This window comes from Culex pipiens, chromosome 3, assembly GCF_016801865.2.
Source record: "Culex pipiens pallens isolate TS chromosome 3, TS_CPP_V2, whole genome shotgun sequence".
Taxonomy (NCBI): Eukaryota; Metazoa; Arthropoda; class Insecta; order Diptera; family Culicidae; genus Culex; species Culex pipiens.
The window spans coordinates 185,922,497-185,939,820 of record NC_068939.1 but is presented as its reverse complement, the minus strand read 5'-3'; the positions used below and the strand labels follow the sequence as shown (position 1 = coordinate 185,939,820).

The window sequence follows — 17,324 nt, the reverse complement described above, 5'->3', positions numbered from 1 at the left end:
ATAAAAAACGGTCCTTTTCTCCTCGTCGCCAGATGTAGAGTCGCAACCGGGACTCCTTGAGACACGACGTTCCGGACGCAGCACCATCGCTGCCGATCATTAACCTCCCAACCACCCACTGACCTCATGTCCGCTTCCGTCGTGTCCTGCTCCGGATTCCGCCAACCGGTTCCAGCACAATTCAATCACACTCACACTTCCGCGCCAATCGTTCACTCTCCACTGTCCACAGCGTAAACATAAACACGCGCCTCTTTTCATGCGCTGTCAAAAACCAAGTACACGCTTCAGTAAGGGATAGTCTGTTTCGGGTTATTATTACCCGGTCAATATATTTATATTGTTTACATTATTTTGAAGGACGAAAACCCTACAGTCCTGTCGCAACCAATCAATATTTAATTTGGGATTCGGGTTGAGTAAACCCAGGGGATCATGCCCTGAAATGCCCGCAAAATTGACCCGTTTTGTTACATCCTAACCAGTGTTGTTATTTTCGCGCTCTCGCGAGAAAAATTCCTCTCTCTCGAGTTCTCGCCACGAGGCTCGAGCTGCCGAGCGAAACTCACCAATTGCCCGTGCTCTCCTCCGCTCGCGAAAGGGCTTTCTCGCGAGCCAGAATTGCCCGTTCGCGAGAAGTTGAACGTGTTAGAAACGAACAAAAAACAACACAGCGATTGAAGTTACACCTCTATACCTGGTCTATACCACGCCTGGTTCGCATTAATAAGCCTGATAAACAAATTGCTAGCTTGGGACGAACGGCTAGCACGAGGTGCTCGCGAGCGCTCGCGGCGAGAGCGAGAAAGCGAACGAAAATGCGAGCGCGAGCGAGAAGAGAAAACTACTACACGTTCCCTCCCTCGTTCGCGAGCGAGAAATGCTTTCCTTCTTCTCGCTCGAATTCCAACAATGATCCTAACACACGCACAAAAAAAAGGATGCATTTCTATGGAACGGTAAATCCTGATGGACAGTGTCCTAGAAAACAGTGATATTATAAAGCGATTTCCAGGTAAACAAACCAAATTTATTTTCCGTCTTATTGATAATTTTATTACAAAGGAGCTAGAAAACAAAAAAAAAAACATTCCTTACATTTTAACGCTTCGTGAAGATGTTAAATGTGTCATTATCGCTTGAGAGTATAGTGTTTTTTTGATTTTCCCTCAAAAGTTGGTTAGTTTCACTAACAAGAGTAAAGAAACAGTGGTGTGGTAACATGCTCGATCAATAATTATTTTTATATCTTAACGCCTAGCAAAAACTTTGTGTCAATAGTTTATTTTAAATAAAAAAACAGCTAAATTCCTTATTTGTCCTACTTGGTATTGTCTTTTTCACGTTTCACATCTTTTTTTCTTCATAATTACATTACTTAGAGAGGTTATCGTATTGTATGTTTAGATTAAAATCTCTTTTTTGGTTATTTTTTGCTAACTTTTTTAATAATTATTGTAGAAAGGCACTGGTACAAATATAATTTTCTTTTAACGATTAAGTGAGGCACATTGCTTACAGACGATGAGATGGGGACTGTAGTGTCTTTTACAAGTTTTTTTTTGTTCTAGAGAATAGTTGTAGACTGTAGTCGAATAATGGTTTTCAGGACTAGCAATTGGAGGTTTAGTAACGATTGCTTTAAATTTGGTGAGGTAGGTAAAGTACTCAACACGAATTTGAAAATAAAAAATTGGTTTCTTTGGCTTTCAAGGTCTTTGGGATTGGGAAGTATTGTGCATTGTAGTACGTTGAAATTGATTGAAGTTGTTGTTCAAATTAAGTCTATACGATTGAATGACTATCACAGCTAGGGAAGTAGATTATAAACAACAAAAAAGTGAAATTAAAACCTTCATATGTTAGGGACGTTTTGACTATCTTCAATAGATCTGTGTAATAGCTTAATTGTTTACTTTAAATTAATGTCTTTTATGAGAGTGGTTCCGTTTGATTGTTTGATTTCGCTAGCTATCGCGTTTCGACATTTGACTAGTTTTACAACGCGGCGCCGTTTGGCTTGGCCTCTTCCGGCACAGAAGCTCCCTCGTCCATGCGTTCCGGTGAACCGTTGTCCAGCTTTTTGGACGTCGAAGCTGAGGTTCCGTTGGCACCGCTGTCCAACGGTTGCATTGGGTTGTTGCTCAAATCCTTTGGCTGGGATAGTGTGGCGCAAACATCGGCGGGCATTTGGGAGGGCGGTGCGGCCAGCGCCGTTGAAATGGGTTGGGGAGCGTTGAAAAGCATCGATTTGGACGAGAACGCGGACTGCATCGATGCGGCCTGCTGGAGGAAGCTGGGAATCACGATCGAGTTTCCTTGGGAGGTCAAATTGGCCAGCAGTTGGTTGGTGTGGTGTTGTTGTTGCTGCTGGGTTGACATGTTTTGCTGGTCGTTCATGATTTCCTGCTTGATCAGCTGGTTCATCTGTCCCTGTTCGTTGAGCAGCTCTTGCTTGATCATCTGTCCGAGATTCGCCTTGGAGCGCTTTCGCTTGGTGTCGGGATCGCACGGACTTGGCGTTCCCGGGTGGCGGTAGGACACGTGCTTCCTCAGAGCGTCTTTGCTGCGGGACACGTGCGAACAAACGGTGCAGGCGTATCTGTTTAGGATAAACTTGGTTAGAATTTGAAGGATTTAGCTGGCTAGTTTACTCACCTAACGTTCTGATGCGTTTCCAGGTGAACTCGTAGGTTGTACTGGTTGCTGAGCTGCTTGTTACAGATGAAGCACGTGGCGTACAGTTTGGTGGGTGGCTTCTGTTGTTGTTGCTGCTGTTGCTGTTGGGGACTGAGATGATGGGCGGCGGCCTTCAGCATACCGCTCGCTCCAACCAGGTCCATCGCCATTGACGGTGTGATCGTGGTGGAAGAAGAACAGGTCGAGGAGGAGGCAGCGCCTGGCGAAGTGATGGCATGGTTCAGGGCTCCCGTACCGGGACTGGGGTGGACAGATTCCAGAATCAGATTTTCGGGCGTTTTCGATGCAGATTCGTTCGTTAGAAAGTGATGGGCTAGGAAGGATGGCTGCTGGTTGCTGCTGACCGGTGTCGCTGTGGGTGGTTTGCTAAACAGATGCATCTGTGACAGGGACTGGGAACTCGGGGGAAATGATTTCAACGATTGGAGCAAGTGCTTGTTGAAGGACGCTGCTGCTGCTGCCGCCGCTGCGGCTGCCGTCGCCGCCGATGCGGTGGTTTGGGTTCGGAGATTTTCCGCAATCTTGTCGATTTTCTTTCGTTTGTTTTCCTGACTGGCAGATTTTTTCGTCGAACAAGTGTTCAGGGACGACTGCTGCTGATGCATTCGGTGCTCGTCCGGATTGCTGGAGGGAGTAGACGGTGCGGTGGAATCGTGGTGGAGATGGTTGGTGTCGAAATTAAATTTAGGACTAGTGTTGGCGGATTCTGTCTCGTTTTTTGGTGTGTTTTGCTGCTTCTCATCGTCACTGGCCTGACCAGCAGTGGTACCGGTACCGGTGGAGCTGTTGTTCTTATTATTAGCATTGACGGATTGTCGATCCTCTAAGCTCGTTCCACTGGGACCGATGTTGGTGCCACTTTTGTTGTCTCTATTTATAGCTTCGCTTTCCTCATTCATCTTCCAAAGCGCTTCGTTCGCCATCATATCACACTTCTGTGGAAGAAATCGTGAAAAGAGATCTGCCGATTTATTCGGCCCAGCACCGCCACTATTGTGGTTGTTGTTGGTGCTGTTGTTGCTATTGTTGTTTGTCGCAAGGTTTAGCGCTTGCGGGAAAAGTGGCGAGTGGAAGTTGAACGGGCGTGGAAAGAAGGGTTCCCCTGGGGATTCCATCTTGATGGCGGCCTGGTAGGGCGATGGAATTTCCGATTCCCGCGAAGAGGCCTCCGTCGTTGGTGTGGTAGATTTGTGCGAGTTCTGTAAATGATGGACGGTTTACTGAACACGTGGTCGCGGCTAAGAAAGACGGTCGATACTTACGCCACTAAAGTCGGCCAGTCCCTTGATGCCCAGCGTCTCGGCCAGCGAGAGTAGGGTTGATATCTGCTCCTCGTAGACATTCACCTCGCCCGAGTACATGAACGTGAGCAGAGCGACCACGGCGGGAAAGGACGCCCCCGGCAGGACAATCACCGGATACAGGGGACCATCGAGCGTTCGGAACAGTTCCGAAAAGAAAGTACTGCACGCGCTTAGCACTACCCGGTGGGCTTTGATGTTGCGACCTTCGGCTATCAACGTTACGTCGGTCAGGTGCGACTGATCCAACAGCAGTGGCAACGAACTGAGTAAACTTGTCTGTGAATTCAGGTGAAAAAGCAATGTAGAACCAAATCGACCTTTCCCCTAGAGAAATTTTCACCTGATGATTATGCCATCGAAGGCAAAACTGCTGGGGACTGCCGCCGTTGGCCGTTCCCCCGCCATGCGGTTGCGTGTCCATGCTGCTCCGATTGTTTTCACGACTGGTGGTGCTGGCTCACTTTTTAGGCCAAGCTGAAATAGAAAAGAGAAACGCTACATTCGAGAGACACACTCATCGATCTACGTTGATCATGATCCTTCGTCCTTGATCCTTGATCGACCACCTTCGTTACGCACATTCACACACGCAATCACACAGCAGTGACTACTCACTGAGCGACACTTTTCATGTGCATTCCGTGTAATGTTCGAGGGAAAAACAGGCAGTTGCGAAAAAGCAATAAAATTGGACGACCACTTGTTACACACCCATCATCATTAGGCGATCACAGTCTTTGGCGGCGACCGGAGACCAAATCTGTCTACCCTCTCTTTCTCTTCAAGTATGTATTCCGATGAAGCTGGGACGAATTTGGATTTGATCGAGTGCTTTTCTCCTGGTGGCAGTCGGCAATCCATCAACGGACGACGCGACGACGACGAATTGAGTTTGAGGAAAAATAAAAATAACGCACACGGTGACCATCAGCCAAACTCAACACAACAACTGTGAGATCGGAAAATAAAGGACAGCGCCGCCGTTTTGTATCTGTGTGTCTCCGCTGGCTGATGAAAATTCTCCACACGAACGAGCGGAGGAAAATTGCTGGTTGTCACCACACACAAACACCTGAGAGCAGCTAGCGCGCCAGGCCAGGAAAAGTGTGAACGACACACGACACGACGATGATTAGGGCGTCCAATTTTCCCGGGTTTTGAATTTCCCGGGAAACGGGAAAAATATTTTTGGAATCCCGGGAATTCCCGGGATCCCGGGAAATTTTTGAATCAGTAATAAAATCTATGTTTCATTATATTTGTTATGTTTTCAAGCTTAAAATCATAGAAATAGCTTAATAATATCAAATGGTGATAATCCTTACTTCAATTTAAACAAAGACGACAGTTTTAAAATAGCCCAAAAGATTTTTTTTTTGTCTTTGTGGTGCTTAGGATTTTATATCAAGTACTGTTTTTAATTCCAGTATGATTAATTATTTTTTTATTGGTGAATCAAATTACATAATTCTTGAGTTTTTTTTTTTTTTGAAAAGGTCCAATAAGCTTTTGTCTTCCATATGTTTACAGGACCTATTCAAAAAAAACTTTGGAATTCTTTTATATTTTTTTTCTTTTATATATGTTTTTATGACAAGACTATAACAGCTTTAAAAAATTATTTTATAGGTCTAAAAAAATAAAAAACGACAACAATTAAAATGATACCAATCAATTTAAAATTTTAGAAATGTTTTTGATTTCATGTTATATAAAAAACATATTTTACAAATTATCTTTAAGTTACTACCGAAAACTGGGGAAAATCAGAGCTCCAGTCCAAATAGGTACAGGAGATTTTAGAGCAATACATTTGTAAGTACAAATTGTTTTGTTCTGTTCCTGTTTTAACCGAAGTCATCCAAAACGTCATGCAATTATTTTTTGCTTTAATAGCTGTATTTATTCGCTACATTTGTACTTATTTGCCCTAGATGCCGGTGTTTGATTATAAATAATTTGATATGAGATTGTTTTTTTTTTATATTTAAAATCGAAAATATACGTAAATATATCCAGTCTTTAAAAAAAAATAAAAGAGAAAAAAATTTAAAGCACTAGGCATTTTGCGGACCTGTTAATTAAAATTATAATATTTTTTCCTAAAAAGCCAATTTAATGCTGAGATTTGCTGAATACAAATTTTAATTCATTTTATTGTTATACTATTTTCACAACCAAATCTGAATTTCCAGACCAAAATTTGATTTTTTTTTTCAATTTCGGGAATTCCCGGGACAAATTATAGAAAATCCCGGGATTCGGGAATGCCCGGTTTTGAAAAAATCCCGGGATTTTTGTCCCGGGAATTCCCGGGATGGACGCACTAACGATGATGATCGCGGAGAAGGAGGCAGAGAAATCGCGCCAAACAATACGGAAAATCGAGCGCGCGCGCTCGGACAGGGTTGTGTGCGGCGAGAGAAATTTAGAAAGTGCGCTCCTTCGTCGCCGGTGGAAAAATAGAGATCGGCCCCGATAGTAGCAGCTACTAACACACCAGGCCAGCGGCAAAAAAAAAAGACAACTAGAAAATAGAGAAAGGGGCAGCCGCGAATCCAAACGAAAACAAGGCAGAATTATATTTTATACGCATTGTATTGCAAGCCGAGATCGGGCTAAAATTAGATAATTTAATTATATGCTACTTGGGGCCACTTCACGCCACACATCTAATAAGGAGAGACATGATCGCGTGGTCAATTTGGACAGGGAGAAAGTAGCAAGAAAAAAACAGCCAAACGACCGTTTGTCGACAATTAGACCTAGGTGAGAAGTATGCCACCACCAGCGCGGAGTGAAATATGCCGGAAAATTATGAAAAAGCTAACGATCATTCAGCGGCCTAACGATGCGAGGAAACTTTTATTCTTTTGTAGCTGTTTATGAAAGCGGTGGGGTGCTAATAAGATTGTCTCATTTGCAGATTTTAAACAGGATGTTTGATCTCCGCTGTGTAGCTATTTTACTGCCCATCAAAACGCATGTTGAAGAAAGTACCTACATGTTTTCAATGTGTCATGTCTAACCCGAGCAGGTGTGAATAACAAGCAAAAAGCGTACCTTTCTGTGGCAACAACACCATAGTTCGGTATTCGTGAACCCTTGAAGAGCAAAATTTTGTATCATACCAATTTGTTGTATAACTCATTCCTAATATTAAAAACATTTAAAAAAAACTATCGAAGTTCGGATACCACATTTTGTCATTTGAAACTGTGGGGAAATTTTATGATATATAAAATGTTGGTACTTTTGTGGTATTTCCATTTTTCTTCCGAGCTTCTTGAAAACACGTTTTTTGTTGTTTTCCTTCCAATTACCTACTTTGAATCATAATGACAACTCAAAACAAGTGCTTTGGTTAACAAGTCATTTAAGCAACTCTTACGAAACCGGCCGATTTTGTGCATTTTTATTTTATGTACCGTAAAACGGGGTGACTTTGACAGCCGGGGTGACTTTGATAGGTTTGAGATTTTTTCGTAAAATGAAGAGTACAAATAAAATATGTACGGAATTGCATGGAATCATACTGACCGGAGTAGAGAAAGGTTCAAGGTACTTCTAGAAGAAGTTTTCATTAAATTTTGAAAAGTTTTAAAAGTTAGATAACTATAATTAAGAAAACGTTGACAAATAGCATTATTTTCATATTCTCAAAGTGTCATGATGCAAAAATAAAATTTGAACACCTTTAACCTGATTTTTACAAGAAAAACTATGACTATCAAAGTCACCCCGGTATTCAAAATAAGATTTTTCAGCGAAACTTTTTTTTTAAGCTTTACTGAAAAAACTTTTTTTTCAAAAATAGTGCATGGACCTTGTGTGGTCTACCTTAGTACATGTTTTAAAAATAATAGTCTTGAGAAAACCCTTACCAGCTGGAAAATATTCCAAAAATAAGTTAAAATCCTATCAATGTCACCCCGGTTTACGGTAGTTTTTATTTTTGATCAAACTTCGTGGGGGCTTTTCCTATGACCAAAAAAGCCATTTTATGCCATTGGTTCACCCATACAAGTCTCCATACATTTTTGGCAACTGTTCAATACAGTGTTCATACAAAAATGGTACGTACATATTCGACAATATGTATCTTTTGAAGAAATTTTCTGATCGATTTGACGTCTTCAGCAAAGTTGTAGAACTATTCAGAAAAAAATAGGGACATGGAAAAAATACCAATGAAATATTTGGCCCTTTTGAAATGTTAGTCTTGATTCCAAAGCTTACAAAATGTGTTTTTTTAAATGATCAGAAAATTTTGCAAATGTTTAATGTATTAATTTTAAACTTTTAACATTGAAAATTGGACCATTAGTTGCTGATATATTGACATAAGAAAAAGGGGGCCGTTTGGGTGAGACTTTGAAAACTTTGATTTCCCTTTTTGTTTTTCTTTTATCCTCTGTTATCTCAGCAACCAGAGGCCCTACGAAATTTTTAGGAGATTTTTTGGTCTTCAGATATCTCCTTGGAATTATCTCCAAAATGGTACAATTAATCAAAATGTCTATAAATTACTTTTCGATTGAAAATTTTATTTTACATGAAAAATCGGCATATAAACTTTGAAAAATATTTGCAACGGCGAAATTTTTTTTTTTTGTTATTTGTCTCGTATGATATCAAATCCATTCCAAATCTTGAGTATAATGCTAGATATTTGGATTGAATTTTCTACTAGTTATGATCATGGATCGTTTTTTTAAAAGGTGCTACATCTATTACTAAGTGACGTTGCAACGAAGTTGGAATTGGCGAATTCCTATCAGCAAAAATGTTACATTTTTGGACGAGAATTTTTGTTTTTTTTTGTGCACATTTTGCGGTTTAAAATATTTTTGAATGTTTTTGTAACCCCAATTTAAAATCGAATAAAAAAACCAGGTTGCAAAACTAATTATTTTTGAATTTTCAATGGAATTTTAAGTGCAATCAGTTGAAGTAAATTGAAAATGAATTTTTCTGCGTTTAGAATCATTTTTACCACGTTCGGATTTATTTAAAAATCATTTGATTTTTAGCAAAAAAATGCTTTTCACAAATCTTACATTTTTATAAAAAACTTATGATTGCAATCAACTTTACTGCCGTTCTACGCATAATTGTCCCATGTTCAAAAAAGTGCAACTGAGAAAAACGCGATTGAAATTTTTCGACCGATTTTTGCGTTTCTACGCATAATTGTCTCGTGGGTTCCTATTCGCCCTATGTGTCCCTAATCGCCCCAGTTAGCAGTTTATCACCCTCATTTGTGATTCTCTTGCTTTACAACAGGTAAACAAGAAATAATGCTTCGTAAAACTAATGATTCCGTGTAAGAAAATACTTGGTGGGACAATTATGCGTAGAACTACAACGATGGGACAAACAGACTTGATGTTGTTTTTAATGAGTTTCCGAACAAAGTACCAGATGTTATGTGTTTTTCTTAAAGAACACATCAAACTAAACTTAAAAATGTCATAAAGTCAAAATCGTCCAAAACTGACATGAGACAATTATGCGTAGAACGGCAGTTTAAGGGTGTACGAAACATACACATTAGCCTGTCCCATTTTGAGGTATTCTAGATTCTGAAACGCATTTTTTTAACTTTTCTCAGAAATGCTCATTTACCATAATTTTTTTCCCAGTAGAACCAATGCATGCAGCTTGTAGGAAATTTCACCAACGAACAAAATGCAATTTTGACACTCCAGAGCCAAGATATTTGAGTTTTAGTGTGAAAAAAAGAGCCAATTTTCAAAATTTCTCAGAATTCACAAACAAGGCCACAAACAAGGCACGACGTTTCAAGCATATGTCTTAAAGGCCAGAAGAATAGGCCGAGAATGTTATTACTAAAAAATGAAGCAGAAGACATTATACCAGTTATGATGCTGCCAGAATTTATCCAAAAATTCATCAATTTATAAATATTTGTTGGATTTTTTGTCTGTTCGCTAATCAATCAAATCAAAAAACGTTGTCTAATCAGTTTATAATCAATTGCTTGAGGTTTTTTTTTTAAGTGAAACAGTAAAGTGTTGGTAACATTTTATTTATTTATTTATTTATTTATTTACTTATAAATTTGTTGGGATAATTTTGTAGAACTTATGTGTTTCATATGTTTTTATAGAACCTTAAAAAAAACTCTAATTTTTTTTTAAATCAGACGGACCATACAAGAATTTTATATTAATTTTTATTTGATTTTAACGTATTTTTGGCAACATTTATTTTTAAAAATGGCAAAACGTGATGATAATGTTATTAAAATTTCAAGATGCCAATGCATTGATTTGCCCAGTACAGTGGCATCAACTCTCCGATAGTATAGGACAAACCAAGCGATCTAACAAGTGTCAGACCTTTCTGTGTTTACAATTGTGTCGTGTTTTTTTTTTTTTGTTGTGGGGGAAATGTCTCTGAATTGTGTTATGCAGGATATATAAGCTCCCCCCACTCCCACTCGACATCATGTGGCAGGTCTTTTCGGGTTGGGATTTGTCTTGCCTTGTGTAGTGGGTGTTTTTGATGTTTTTCTTTTTTTTTTGCTATGGGGATATAGAAAAGTACATGAAAACATACCTCCTGCTCTCTCTCCCTCAGTCTCTTCTGTGTGTCTGTGTTCAAGTGTGGGTGCGTGTGTTGTTTCTTTTCCGCGGTGATCGCGTCCGGGTCTCGTGCCACTTGTCGTTATCGACCCAGTCGACCTAGCGAATCCTTCGGGGTGGTGGGGGGTCGAAGTGTTTCTCTTCTTTCGGCGGGGGGTGAGTGATTCATGGGAGGTACTCATTTTTTTGTGTGGCTCATTTGGGGTCGATCGGTTTGGATATTATTCCGACCATGTGTGTCTGTCATGTGACCATCTTGGACTAGGTTTTTGGATGCGCACGATTTAGTCACCGAAAGTGCTGCTGATGCTGGCCAAAAGTATGCTCTCGTTTCTGCGGTGGCCGGCATTGTATCCATCTGGCAGTGTTGTTGGGTGTGTGCGCTCGTGGAAGTGTTGGTTGGTCATTCACTGACGAGTGTGTGTCGTGTTTTTCTTCTTGTGGTCGCATTGTGGGAAAACAGTCGGTTAAAATGGATTGGAGTTTCGGTCAAACTTTTACTTTTTCTATTAATCAAAGTCTTGTTGAACTTTTAAGAACAATTTGAATCAAATAAAAAAAAAATGTGTAATAGAATTGATGTAAACACTATTCCCGACTAAAAGGATTCGTCATCGGTTGGCAGTACACTGCCCATGATCGCATAAATGTCCCATATGCATTTTCATCACTTTTGAGTTATTGATGCAGTTTAGTTCAAAATCGTGTGCTCTTTCTAAAGAGCCTATAACATCCAGTACTTTGTTCTAGAAATCAGGAGGAAATTCAGTTTTTTCGTGAAAACTTAACACGTAGCCTTATGTGTGGGACAAACTTCAAATGCGTTTTTCTCAGCTTGCTGTTTTTGCATATGGGACATTTATGCGAACATGGGCAGTAACAGCTGCTAACGGATATTGATAACTTAGTTTGGTTTGGGTGTATGCAATTTTTGCTATATCGTCAGCTGTGTGCTATCTTGTGACATAGACCATTTTGGTCGAAAATGAGTTAATGATGACGTTTTGCTATACTTAACAAACACTACAAGATGCTTTAACCCGATTTTGGAAACTCGCTTCCGTTTCCCGGATATCGCAATACACACTTGTGACATAGACCAATTTATCATCAAAATGATCGTGCACACTTGTGACACGTCATACATGTTGTTGGAAAATGTGGAAAAAATTTCTTGTTTTTCACAAATTTATGTTGATACACATTTTCTGAAGGCAATGCAATCTTTTGTTTTTGAAAATATACTGATTAAGTCGGTTAAACTATTGATTTAAGTCTATTTTAGTTTGTATGGGAATTCTGTGCACACTTGTGACACGTAGTACAATTTTACTTTCGAAACACACTTGTGACACGTGCTTTTCAGATTTTTGATTACATAATTTACTGTATCTTTTAACAGGTGTAACCAAATTAGTTGAAACTTGGAGCGTTTGTTAAGCGATAGTATACGAACCGATTGCTTCAAAAAGTTTGGCTCTACCATTCATAGTTTTGAAAATATTTATCATCAAACTTTGAAAATCGATTTTCTCGAATAGTACTAAATGGTCGTTGTCACAAGATAGCACACAGCTGACGATATGTTAGCAAATCAACTCTTTTTCAATGCGAATACATAAATTAAAGTATTTATTTGATTTCTAAGTTAAAAATCCTCAAATCCAATTCGGCATTCTTTTTCAAGCAATCTGTCCATAGTGCACAGCCGTCGACGCGAACGCGACAACGATGGGCCACGGTTGACGAAAAAACACGGACACTCCTGACGATGATGGTTCGTTCGTTCACTCTCTCTCGAATCTCTGCCTGCAGCAGGCAGGCAGGCCAGCCAGGCGGTTAGTCAGTCGGTTCAGTTCAGTCAGTGTTGTAGAGGATTCGTATTTTTAAATTTTCCATACTCTCACTGCTGGCTGAAAATCGGTACCACTGCTGATAGAATTTCTTAAAATAAACCGCGTCAGACAAAAGATGGTGATAACCACCTCTGGTATGTGTCCACTCGCCAAGAGAAGAGCGCGCCGCTGGGTCCGAGAAGAACCGGGTTCTCTAGCGCTCTTCACCAGAAACCGCCGTAAAAAATCGAGGAAGTTGATATTTTTAGGGCTTTCCGCACCCGACCAGCAAACAACCACCATCACCAACAAATCTTCTGCGACGAAATGGAAAATCGGCCAGCCAAAAAACGGTGATCAATTTCCACACTTTTGTTCGTTTCACGTCTCACGTTTTCGTTCGTTCGTTGTTGATCTTCCTCGTCGGTCGAGAGACGATCGAGGTTACGAGACACAACGCGATTTATTTTCCCCCATGGAATGGTCGTCGGCGTCGTCGTGAAAAATCCACCGAGCCGAAAGGATGACCAAAGGGCCACGAAAAAGGTGGTGTTGGAGCGGGGCAGCGCGCGGAGCATTGCAAGAGTGTGTGATTAAATGCTTACGCGAGATTATACGAAGAAGTGAAAAGCCAACACAAGAGGCTGTGAAAATGACCGTTGGCTTTCAAGACCTGGCCCGAGAGAAAGGGGCGGGATAGATTGCGAAGATTGGAGATACTCCGGGCCCGGTACACGGTGGGTTGGAATTCTTTGGATTGGAACAAAATGTTGATTTTGTTTAAATTATTTATTTGCTTTTACTGCTCGCCAAATAACCTTAAAAATAAGTTCTTACATTACTAACTGAAATAAACCTAAAAAAATTACACCTTGGCAGATTTTGTTGACAAACGTTTTTCATTTTCTTATTCTTTAAAATCCTGAATAAAAAAACTGTTAAACATCAAATTGCTCAGTTTTGGTAACAAAAATAATCATATGGTATCTTGATACTAATTCGAGTTCCAATGCATGCTTGACTTCGAGTATTTTAGTAAAGTTAAAGTTTCATCATCCCGGTACGAGAATCGAACTCACGACCTCTGGATTGGAAATCCAGTACGCCGCAAGTCGAAACCCATCCCCTATCGGTCATGATTCCCAGTAACTTCTCGGCCACGGTAGCTCGGCAAACCCTACAACAAGTTAAACAAGTATAAACCCTTATAAAGGCATTAAATAGTCCCAGATTTTATTTTTGACCGTATCCTTCCTCAATACTCTACAAATGTGGAAAATTGTCTCTAAAACGAGCGCCATCAGAAAAATATATTATTTTTAAAATTTATGCAACACGAGAAAATGACGGACAAGGATTTTAACAGCTGGCTTATGCATCATTTTCAAATGAAGCTCCAGATATGACTAAATTGGTAAATAAAATTTATCTTTCTTCGAAACTCCAGAAAATTCAGTTTTTAAAAGCAGTTTTGAGTAAATAACATTAACTTACGTAGTTCTGTTTTTAGCAAACGACAAATAGGTCGAAAGAAATCTATCTGTCGAGTTCAGAAATTGATTTAAGCTGGACAGAAGTTGTTTAAGAACTGGTGTACCGTTTCACCGTATTAACTTTTAGCCAAATTATCGCACAGAACATTTCGAGTGTGTTTAACTTGCCTTAAATTTTTCTCAGCTTGTTTTTGTTTGTGAATTGATTTTAGGACTTGGTCTTATTTTTCTGGTTAAGGATTTGGTAGTATTTTTATCCATTTTGACAATTTTCATTGCAGTCCAGACTCGATTTTCCGAAGGCCTTGGCAGAATTTCACTTCGGATAATCGAATCACGAATTTTTTTTTCGTTGTTTATTTTTAAGTGTTGAGCTTTAGTATAGCCCCTAAATTGCTCTAAAGTAATTTAGATATTTTAAATCCAAAATGGCGGCCAAAATGGCGGTAATGAAATATTGAAAAAAATACATTTTTTTTTAAATTTGCACAGGCAATCAACCATTCAAATTTGACTAAAATGGGGTCGCAGAACTCGAATTTTACGTTAAAAGTAAAAAAATAAATAAAAAAAGTAGAAAAACATTTTTTTTGTTCGTGATTTGATTATCTGAAGTCCCGATCGGATAATCGAACTTTGGATAATCGAAACTTCGGAAAATCGAGGCTTCGGAAAATCGTCTGGACTGTATTAAAACAAATAATTTTCAAAACTTTTGATCATTCGCGAGCAACGAAACGGCATCTTTACTGTCAAAAGTACCAGAATTGAAAATAAATAGTTTTCAATATCAGTGCTGCAAAGTTCTACTTTTCAGCACTGAAATGGTTGTTTGACATAAAATGCCATTCAAAAATTTTTTTTAAGAATTGCAAAAAAATTTAGTATGCAACTCGTTGCATAACTTGATTTTTTCAGCACTCGTCTTATTTATCCAACTCGATAAATCTCGTTAATTAATGTTCGTCTCGTGCTTGAAAAAATCTTTTTACATTAACTACTTTTTTAGCTGGCCATAAATGACATAGTTATAACCATTTGATGATAACAGCTTCAGATAAATTTATCCCTTAAGGGTGACGCGAAATCTTATCAATGTGTTATGTTAACTAAATCGGCTCATATTTGGTTTGAAGATTCGTCAAGTATAGGTCCCGTAAACATGATAAATGCCAAATATTAAACATTTTATTTAAAAAAAACATTATTAACTTTTTTACGGTTTTTTTTATTACAATCAAAAAAGTCAACATCTGATTATTTTTACCTTTTTTTGAATGTGAATTTTCGACCAAAATTTGGGCAAATTTGGTACACTCTTCCCTGAGCTTCGTTTCTCCAGTAAAGTGCATGTAATGTGGGTTGTAAAAGGAAATAGAAACAAACCTGTTGATGTATTGTTCGTATTACTTAGTGATTGAACACCACTAATTGTTATTGTGCACAATTTCTTCTCTTGTACTAAGTTGCTAATTTTGATAACATTGAAAAATATTTTTTCTGGATTCGATTCGCCAGTATATTTCCCAATTTATCCAGACTTTTCCAACCCACAGTGTCCAGCGGAAAACAGTGGTGTGCAAGTATTGTGTCACCCCGTTGTCGCACACGCGCCGCCACACCAATCGCGAGAACGAGACGATTTCAATTGTATTCCCAAAAATATCCCTAAAGTAGCCCAGAACGGCTTCAGCGTGTATATCACACCTCGGACACAACACTTTTCCTTTTCCCACCTTTTTCCACACTCATCAGTGGGGTTTTTTGTGTTCGTGTGTGTGTGTGTGGATATTTATATTGTTATTATTTTCCCCATTTTCATCTGATGGAATGTACTTTTGCGACTTGCGACACTTGCAGCAGCACCAGCAATGACTTGTTTCTTCTACGTTGTTTTTGTTTCGGTCAGAAACTTCCACCGCAGCGCTGTCGTTTTTTGATTGAGTAAAAACGAAATTTATTTATAACTGGTATTGAATTGAAAATTAAGAGCAAAAATCGAGTGTCACCAGTGCCGGCCGTCGTCCAACGACTTCTTCGGAACTGTTGTTGCCACACAGAGTTGCTGGGAAATTCAATTATCTTGCTCACCACACTCACTGGTCAACTGGTCTTCGGTCACACGAGAAAAAGTCAAGTCGGAGGTGGAAAACTGAGCTGATTTGACATTTTTTTTCTTTCTGCTCGGTGATGGTGCGATTTTGTCTTTTGAACGGAACTGTTGGAAAACACTTGGCTTGTTTGGAATTTATTCAGCACCGGGTTTTTTTTTTCGCTTTGGTTCTTGTTACGAGTACCGAAACCGTTCAACGCGACAGAGAAGAACCACGAACGATACACGACGCACTGCTTATCGTAGACATAGTTGATCGGTGACTAATTAGCTAATGAGCTCAGGATCCGCGCGAACGACCCACATGTGAGAGAGATACTACGGCGCTTGTACTACTTGTTCAGACACACATACACTCACTCACACATACACAGACACATATGGGGATCTTAATTCACAGACACACACACACGTGGTCGATGGTGGTACCGACTAGGATCTCGGTGAGGAAAATGAAAATGTGGGTGACGAGGATTAGCTTTGATCACCTTTTGATTTACGCACTAAACAGGAACAGGATAACGACACTGATTACTGATTGGCTCAAAAGTTCCGTCCAACTGACACGACTTATGGACTGCTGGCTGTACTAAGCGTAGTAGAGAAGACGGGCACTAAAAGTTGGTCCGACGCGACGATCACCACGTTCTGCAATAAATAGATTTGTCGAAAAAAGTGCCAATGCTGGGCCCACCGAACAGCAGAGTCACAGTCGCGACGACCAGCCGCGCTCAGCTACTATGACATCTCCCAAAAATCCAGGCCGTATTGTACTATTTTTAGTCTTTGGTGGCCTGGAGAACTACTACCACCACACCCCAGGCTACTACTAGTCACCGTGCCCGTACTAGTCAACGGTCGAATCGCACGCGTGCTCATCTATCTCTGTGACTGTGTTTGTGCGCGCGCGCGAAAGAAGAAGATCTGCGCGCTCTTTGCGATCTTCTCAAAAGTGTCTTGGACACTACGGCCCCGCTCAGCCAGCTCAACACACCACAAAACCGCGAGTATTTTCCATTCCAAAATGGACCGATCGCGATCGCGAGTTGGCACCTCGCACCCTGACTGATGACCGAAAGCAACTGAGAAGCAGCTGCCCGATTTCCCAAGGAAAAATCTGCGGTCTTCTCGACTCGCGAGAAAATTCGCGCGCGAGATCGCGAGAGAAGGACTGAGAACATGCGGGCGTGTTGTGTCCTGGCCGCGAGTTCGTTCAGATGTTTTTCTCTATCGGGAACGCAGTCTCCCGAGATGCTGTAGTGTTGTTA

The 17,324-nt window shown here is 40.0% G+C and overlaps 1 protein-coding gene across 5 annotated transcripts; it reads right to left on the bottom strand.

The window, feature by feature from the left end:
• Positions 1 to 1,014: 1,014 nt before the first annotated feature.
• Positions 1,015 to 17,030, bottom strand: LOC120423215 (protein tramtrack, beta isoform). Of its 5 annotated transcripts, none has more exons than XM_039586921.2 (5): positions 16,545 to 17,030; positions 4,345 to 4,478; positions 3,963 to 4,280; positions 2,659 to 3,899; positions 1,015 to 2,602 (listed from the first exon to the last, which is right to left on the bottom strand). In XM_039586921.2, the coding sequence occupies exons 2-5, from the start codon at positions 4,423 to 4,425 to the stop codon at positions 1,999 to 2,001; spliced, it is 2,244 nt and encodes a 747-aa protein (XP_039442855.1). In that variant the 5' UTR covers positions 4,426 to 4,478; positions 16,545 to 17,030; the 3' UTR covers positions 1,015 to 1,998. The 5 variants fall into 5 exon arrangements, with proteins under 5 accessions (XP_039442855.1, XP_039442857.1, XP_039442859.1 ...); XM_039586923.2 differs by lacking the exon at positions 16,545 to 17,030 and adding an exon at positions 16,035 to 16,442; XM_039586925.2 differs by lacking the exon at positions 16,545 to 17,030 and adding an exon at positions 16,044 to 16,442.
• Positions 17,031 to 17,324: the final 294 nt, after the last annotated feature.